The sequence below is a fragment of the Sinocyclocheilus grahami genome, unplaced genomic scaffold (genome assembly GCF_001515645.1).
Source record: "Sinocyclocheilus grahami isolate Dianchi unplaced genomic scaffold, SAMN03320097.WGS_v1.1 scaffold198.1, whole genome shotgun sequence".
NCBI classification, from domain to species: Eukaryota; Metazoa; Chordata; class Actinopteri; order Cypriniformes; family Cyprinidae; genus Sinocyclocheilus; species Sinocyclocheilus grahami.
In genome coordinates, this window is record NW_015505377.1 from 730,447 (window position 1) to 739,089 (window position 8,643).

At 34.2% G+C, this 8,643-nt stretch overlaps 1 protein-coding gene across 1 annotated transcript in view; it reads left to right on the plus strand.

Annotated features, from left to right (window-relative positions):
• LOC107595170 (zinc finger MIZ domain-containing protein 1-like) overlaps nucleotides 1-8,643 on the plus strand; it is a 50,098-nt gene that overhangs the window by 30,708 nt on the left and 10,747 nt on the right. The window contains exons 5-13 of the mRNA XM_016285510.1: nucleotides 1,534-1,672; nucleotides 1,749-1,863; nucleotides 1,953-2,143; nucleotides 2,893-3,091; nucleotides 3,187-3,396; nucleotides 4,401-4,544; nucleotides 5,686-5,730; nucleotides 5,817-5,985; nucleotides 6,576-6,717. Coding sequence (XP_016140996.1) covers nucleotides 1,534-1,672; nucleotides 1,749-1,863; nucleotides 1,953-2,143; nucleotides 2,893-3,091; nucleotides 3,187-3,396; nucleotides 4,401-4,544; nucleotides 5,686-5,730; nucleotides 5,817-5,985; nucleotides 6,576-6,717 — 1,354 coding nt within the window. The remainder of the gene's footprint in view (nucleotides 1-1,533; nucleotides 1,673-1,748; nucleotides 1,864-1,952; nucleotides 2,144-2,892; nucleotides 3,092-3,186; nucleotides 3,397-4,400; nucleotides 4,545-5,685; nucleotides 5,731-5,816; nucleotides 5,986-6,575; nucleotides 6,718-8,643) is intronic.

The window sequence follows — 8,643 nt, forward strand, 5'->3', positions numbered from 1 at the left end:
TGTGTGTGTGTGTGTGCGTGTGCGTGTGTGTGTGCGTGTGTGTGCGTGTGTGTTTGTGTGTGTGTTTGTGTGTGTGTTAGTGTGTGTGTTTGTGTTTGTGTTAGTGTGTGTGTTTGTGTTTGTGTGTGTGTGTGTGTGTGTGTTTCATCAGACTGCAGATCTGTCCCTGTCAGCTTGTATCTGTTTCAGCTCTGATAGATCACACATCATAGAGCTCTTAGTACATCAGTAAAGAGTGAAGTACAGTCTCATGATGTTATAGCAAACAAAACACCTGACAGATTCGTTTAAACCCTGATGCAAAGCAGAGGTTGACTACACATGATCCCACTAATAATACAGCTATTTACCAAATTAATAAATCAATAAATACACGGAAATCACTTGCCTGGTACAACAATGAATTATATTAAATATTAAGTATTAACATTTAACCCTTGATATTGTACGGTCAGCCAGCAACTGACTAACCACAAAATGTGTTTTATGCAATATTTAGCATCTAAACAACATTGGCTCAACCAATGGCATTCATTAGGGGGCGGGGCTACCTGTTTGTCCAACCAATGGCAGATGAATTGAGTGTTTGAAAACAGGATTTTTTTTTGCAATTCCACTTAAGAAATCACACACGTCACCATTTCTTCTTCTTGCAAATCTGATAAAATTCTGAAAACTTAGTGAAATATACTGCTGTGCCCGTAGATATCTTGTTTACTTGCTACTTAGCAACTGTTTCGTAGATTTTATGCCACTAACCTGATAAACTATTTCAGATCTAGTGGTTATTTCAGACTCATAACTGTTTGTTGTATCTGCTTGTGAAGCTGTACTACAGATTTATAGTGAAATTTAGTGGTAATGTAATGAAATTTGGTGAAAATTTGACAGTAGCAGCTCATTGAGAGTGTGTAATTAGTTCTTCACCCTTCATAGTGTTTACATAATAATGTTAAATAATGTTTCATTTATTGTTTAATTTGTTTGAAATACAATAAAAATGGTCAAATGCTTAAGATCTTGCAGCAGGGTTATTATAGTCAACTAAAACCAAAAAAAAATAAATTTCCTTACTTGAATTAAAAAAACTTTCTAAAATAAAATATTAAAGTTTAATTTTAGCTAGTTGCCAACAAGGCAACATTTTTCATTTTCATTTAGTTTAACTTGATGTAATAAAATAAATGAAATTATAACTGATAAAATCTATAGAAATAAAAAACTAATAAATACGTTAAAAAGTGGTCATTGTTAATACATTTAAAATTTTAAATGATATAAATGTATTTATTTATTTATTTTTAAACATGGAAAATTCCTCCTGTCACGAGGAATCAACTTTCTCTTGATCTTTTGATCTTTTTTTTTTTTGGAGAGGGGTTCATTGTGCTATGAAAACATGTAACTTTCAGAACTCAAAACATGTTTTTGAGAGAAAATAAAAAAGAGCTCCAGGACATCAGGGAAAAACGTCAAATGATATGACCCATATATCAAATATGACCCATTTAATGTGTGTTTGTGTTTGTTTAGCGTTGCTGTCCTCATGGTGTGAGGATCTGGGTCGACTTCTGCTGCTGCGTCATCAGAAAAGCAGACAACCCGATCCATCTGTGGGCAAGAACCCGATGCAGGCCAACATCAACAATATGAAACCGGCTCTGTCACATGGGTCAGTTTCTCACACACACACATATTGACACACTGTTGCACATGTTAACTGTTTACATCCTTTTTCATCTCCATAGTGATGCATCATTTCAATATGATTCCGTCTCCTGGCAACAAAACACGAATCAGCCGCCAGGTTCTGTTTCCGTGGTGACCACCGTATGGGGTGTCACCAATACATCACAGAGTCAGGTGAGAGTGTATTTAACACCGTTCAGAGCACATGCTGCTGTTTGAGTGCATGTCATAACGTGTGTGTGTGTGTGTGTGTGTGTGTTTAGGTGTTGGGAAACCCCATGGTGAACCAAAACAGCCACATGAACCCTATGACAGGAGGTAATGGAGGTATGAACCCGGGACAGTTTACTGGACAGCAGCAGTTTTCCTCCAAGGCCAGTCCAAACCAGGCCTGCATGCAGCCGGGGATGTATGGGAGATCCGGTTACCCTGGAGGAGGAGGATTCGGGAACAGGTCAGTTTGTTTCTTCATCAGATTTGGAGAAGTGTTGCATTGCATCAGTGTCTCAGCAATGGATGCTCTGCAGTGAATGGGTGCCGTCAGAATGAGAGTCCAAACAGCTGATAAAAGCATCACAATAATCCACAGCACTCCAGTCCATCAGTTAACATCTGGAGAAGACAAAAGCTGAAACACATCCAGCATTAAGACATTTTTAACTAAAATACGAGTCCATAATCCATAATAACACTTCCTCCAGTGAAAAAGTGTTCTTGTGTGAATCAGGAGAGAAATCTGCACAGATCAAGCAGCGTTTAAACAGCTCTAAACACATATGTGGCTGGATTTTGATGTGAGAGACAACAGCAGATGCACTTTTTCACTGGAGGAAGCATTATTATGGATTATGGACTCGCATTATAGTTAAAAATGTCTTGATGATGGATTGTTTCAGCTTTTGTCTTCTCCAGATGTTAACTGATGGACTGGAGTGCTGTGGATTATCGTGATGTTTTTATCAGCTGTTTGGCAGAGCATCCATTGATGAGCAAGTGATTTGCTTTCCTTGCAGATCGTGTAATAATCATAATAAACACGGCCTTAGGTTTTGTCTTTAGAACAATTTAAAGAAAAAAGATAACATGTTTTGCGTAAAAACAATATTCTTACCTTTATTAATTTATCCTTAAATTAAAAAATGAGAAGTAAATAGCAGTTTTGTAGAACATTTCATGAATCCCAACTCTTTCTCTCTTGTGCAGTTTTGGGGGCGGTCCTAACCACACAGGTGGGATGGGCCTGCCTGCACAGACACACCCCCCTTCTGACTTCAGCCAACCAGCTGCTGCTGCCGCCGCCGCCGCTGTGGCTGCTGCTGCTGCTACGGCGACCGCTACAGCCACGGCGACGGTCGCCGCGCTACAGGAGACGCAACACAAGGACATGAACCAATACGGCCCGGTGAGGGAGTGTCTATAATCATCAGATTAGTTGGATTGTTATTTTTAATTGAAAGAATGAGTTTGAACAAAGCATTTTGTTTGTTTGTGTTCTAGATGTGTTCCTCCTTTCAAATGGGACCAAACCAGGCTTACAGCACTCCGTTTGTGAATCAGCCCGGCCCCCGGGGGCCCCCTGCTCACCCTGGGGCCATGAACATGGGGCAGCCACGGGGCCAGATGGGGCCATGTGGGGGTCAGAGGACACCCCAGCAGGGCTACGGGCCACGGCCAGTGCAGGGGGCGAAGAGACCGTATCCTGGAGAGGTGAGGAAAACAGCTTAGGTGTCAGATACAGCACTGGATATAATGCATTATTAAGTTACATTGAAAAGATTGGCTTAATTTATGTTTTCTGAAACTTAACATGGACAAAACTTTTTTATTTTTATTGATTTTTATTGGTACTCCGTCACTCTCTAGCAATATTCCTACTAATTTCACCTGTGAGATTGCTGGTTCTTTAACTAGTCGAGGTTAATATGGGATTTAGAAAGTAATTAGTAATTAATGATGCAATACTTTTTAGAGAGTAATTAGTACAGTAATATAATTATTCTGTTGAAGATGTAATCTGTAGCTAGTAATTGCTTTTTTAGAGTAACTTACCCAACACTGGTCAAATATACAGTTAATTTGACTTTTCTCTACACTTTGCAATGGTTAAAATACACGTAGAATTTAGAAAATATGCTAAATATCGGCATATTATTAAATATGCATACATTTGCATATTATATCATAAATAGTGTAGACCTCACAAAAATGTTAAAACCTATATTTTTGCTTTAATATAATTATTTGAGAATTTTTTATGAAAATGAAATAATTTTATTCATATTTTTTGCATTCTGTTTCTATTATATTAAATTACAGACTATTCTATCATGTTATATTCAGTTTTTTTAAACAAATAAACAAGATAAAATGGCCCATTAAATGGCAAAAAAAATATTTTACCACAGTAATATCACAAAATTAGGCCTCTGTGCCTATTACAAAAAATGATTTAAATTGCGCAAGGTTAGATAAAATCATAAAAATCTAATTATTTTGGGTGTTGTTTGGGTGATGCAGAACACTGATGATCATTCATGCCTATTGCATCTATTATCAATACAAACACAGTTCCAGTTATTAAGCACATGATAGTAAAGATAGTGAGTGGCTGTCTGTTTGTGGTGTTTTGTCTTTAGTGGTGATGCAGCGGACTCTGTTTTTATGTTCTTAGTTGAGTTTGAGATTTCAGTGTAGTGTCTGTTGTTCTGCAGGGGAGCTACGGGCAGCTGTGCGGACCAAGCGGGCAGTTTTCCTCTCAGCAGGGTCAGTATCTGAACCCTGCCGCCAGCAGAGGCGTCTCGTCACCGCATTACACCGCTCAGAGGATGCCAGCACAGAGCCAGACTGGCTACAAGGTCCTGCACTACACAACATCAGGCTGCCCTCCAAGACACCTTCTTTTAATAACAAAATACTTGATTACTAATTGTGACCCTGTCTGTGAAATCCAAGTCCCAAAATCTAATTATGAGATAACAAGCATCAAAGTTTGATTTCAACCATTAATTTCACTAAGGATTTCAATCTTTGACATGGCCTCACTCAGTCAATATTAAAGATATCAAGGTTACATTTTCACAGAATGTTCTACGTCTTTATGAAGGATGATTTAATGTAGAAAACAGTAAATCACAAAAAAAATGACTTTAGCTGGGTTTTCACAGACAGGGTCACAATTATGTTTTATTAGAGGCGGGGGTAAAAATTTAGATTCTTGAAATATACGATTTTTAAATCATCACCAATATGAAAAATCTTAGTATCTTAATGTATTTTATGTTAGACTTTATAATACAAATGTGTGTGTGTGTGTGTGTGTGTGTATATATTTATATAATTAATAATAATTATAATAAAATAATGAGTACATGATTTGTAAGTGTGTTACATTTAAGTGTTACATTTCTTAAAATAATTTTTTAATAATAATATAATTATTATAATGTATTTTATTATGTTACATTTTATGATACGAACATATAAACATATTTCATTACACTTTATTTATATAAAATTAATCATTATTTATTATAACAAATTATAATAAAGTGGTCATTAAATGATTGATACAATAAAAAGTAACGTAATACTGGACTACAAAAACATTTACATTTATTTTATTATGTTAATATAATAATTTATTTTATTACTATTGATTATTAATAGTAATAAAATAATTTATTATAATGTATTTTATGTTAGACTTTATCATACAAATGTGTGTGTGTGTATATATATTTATATAATTAATAATAATTATAATAACATAATGAGTACATGATTGCTACAGTAAAAAATATCATCTATTTTTATTGTTTTATAATAATAATAATAATAATAATAATAATAATAATTTATTCTAATATATTTTATATTTTCGTAATAAAATGTTCAAATTTTATTAAAATATATTTCAGTATAATATAGCCAAAACAATCCAATCTCATAATACTGACAAGCTGATTGAGTGTGTCTCTGTCTCTGTCTCTGCTACAGGAACCCAGCAATAACTTCAGCACGGGAAACTTTCATTACAGTGGGGTACGTTAGTTAGATGTTCCGTCAGCAGTTGATTTATTCACAGTTTCAGGTGTTTGTTTACAGGTTGTGATTTCTTGTGTTTGTAGCCTCCGCGGCCGATGGGCAGTTACCCTCACTCTCCATTACCGGGTGACCCCACGCCCCCCGTGACCCCAGGAAGTAATATGCCACCGTATCTGTCGCCAAACCAGGACATGAAGCCCTCGTTTCCTCCTGATATCAAACCTAACATTAATGCACTGCCGCCTGCTCCAGGTATGAGCCTCTACATCACCATACGTCATTTTGGCCACACTGTTAAAAATTATTTTCCTGTGTGGTTTTGTCTTGTTTCCAATACGTCTATACATTCTTAAATGTGTCCCTGCAGCACAAAAGCAGTGTTAAGTCGCTGGGGGATATTTGTAGCAATAGCCAACAATACATTGTATGGGTCAAAATTATCAATTTTTCTTTTATGCCAAAAATCATTAGGATATTAAGTAAAGATCATGTTCCATGAAGATACTTTGTAAATTTCCTACCGTAAATATATAAAAACTTAATTTTTGATTAGTAATATGCATTGCTAAGAACTTCATATGAACAACTTTAAAGGCGATTTTCTCAATATTTAGATTTTTTTGCACCCTCAGATTCCAGATTTTCATACAAAACCACACATCAATAGAAATATTATTTATTCAGCTTTCAGATGATGCATAAATCTCAATTTAAAAAAATTGACCCTTATGACTTGTTTTGTGGTCCAGGGTTACATATTAAGATACATTTACTTGAGAAGCAAAATGATTGTTTAGAATATCGAATCATTAAATAGGCTTAATCTCCTTGTTGTTTCCTAGATAACCCTAACGAGGAGCTCCGGCTGACGTTCCCGGTTCGGGACGGTGTGGTTCTGGAGCCGTTCAGACTGGAGCACAACCTGGCCGTCAGTAATCACATCTTCCACCTGCAGCCCACCGTCCACCAGACGCTCATGTGGAGGTCAGTGGGATTTTTAAATCGTCACCATGATGACAAATTGATTTTTAAATTCTAATAAAATTATTATAATGTAACTGTACTGTAATACTGAACTCCACACAACTGTTTTAATTTATTCTATTTTTTAAATAATTTAATTGATCATAATTAATCATAATTATAATAATAAAATGTAAGTAATTTATTATAATAAATTCTAATAAAATAATAAAATGCTTATAAAAAATTAACCTTAATACCGGGTTACACACCACTGTTTTAATTTATTATAATTTTTTATTATTTTAGTATTTTATACTTTATTATTTTATTATTTATTATAATATATTCTAATAAAATTATGATAAAATGATTGATGCAATAAAAAAGTACTAGACTGTAAACCACTGTTTTAATTTATTCTCAATGTTTTTATTTATTATAATAATACAATTAAGAATAATTTATTATATTGAATTCTAATAAAAAAGTATTGATGCAATTTAAAAGGTAACTGTAATTCAGGACAACACCACTGTTTTATTTATTATACATATTTAAATTATTTTATTATAAATATAAAATTAATAATAATTTATTAATTTTAGTATATTATATTTTATAATATACATTTTGTTATATTTTATATATTTGATTAAAGTATCTTCTTTTTTCTTATTACAGTACTTTTAGAATAATTTTTTATAATTAAATATTTAAAGTTGATTAAATATTTAAACATGCTGATCATTAAGAGTCAAAGTATATTTATTATTTTATTTATTAATTTATTATGTTTTATTTAAATGTCTATATATATATATATATAAGGGTTCGTACAGGTGCTTGAAATCCTTCAAATTGCAATTGCATTGGTTTTCTAATAATGAATGAGAGTCCAATTGCTTTATTACTGAATAACGTAGTTTACTTTTTAGACAAAATGCCTTTTGCATAAAATAAAAACAGCTCCTCTCGATTCTGCTCGTGTGGCTTTAGTGTGATCCGCCGGTCTTTATTATATAAGCACATATATAACCTCCCGATAAACACATGTCGGGAGGTTGTTGCTTTAGTCAGCGTTGGCTTGAAAACGACAAATACAAATTCATGGTTCGAATAATGTAAAGTCTCCTGTAAAGTCTGATTTTTTTCATGGGAGAGTCTGCGCTTTCAAGCCGTGTAAAAGGTTAGCAAAAATGCCCCTCCTCAGTTAAACTAAATAAGTTAAGACTGTCGCGACTAAAGTGAAATAATAAAATAAACATTTCAAAGTCAAAATGCAGCACGGGTTTTATCAAAATGCAGCACGGGTGTTTTCATATGAATGCATCTCTGAAGTGAACCGACTGCCTTCAGAGAAGTTTCAATGGGATTTTCGTTTCATCTGACCGACGTATAATGTCTGATAAAGTAGCATTTGTGAGCACAGCTGCTTTGTGTAGCGACGGCCGTTACCGGGGAATCCGCTGTATTTCTGCAGTTCCAAAAGCGCCACCTGCTGGCAGACAGAACCTCACGTTTTAGCCTTTAAACTATTTTTAAGAAATAAAGGAAAGGGATGAGTCAAAAGTGTAAAGAATTATTTTAACTTAAAGCACACAGACATCTTACTTTTTTTAGATTTTTGAAGAAACATTAGCTTTTTGTTCTGAACAAAAACAGCAGATGGACTTATTAAAAAATGCAAATTCATCTTCTGCCACCAGAGCCGCTGAAAAACAAAATCATTCTTTACACTTTTGACTCATCCCTTTTCTTTATTTCTTAAAAATATTTTAAAGGCTAAAACGTGAGCTTCTGTCTGCCAGCAGGTGGCGCTTTTGTAACTGCAGAAATACAGCGGTTTAAAGTGCTGGGAAAGCTTGAAAGTGCTTGAAATTGAATTTGGAAAAGGTGTAAGAAACCTGATATATATATATATATATATATATATATATATATATA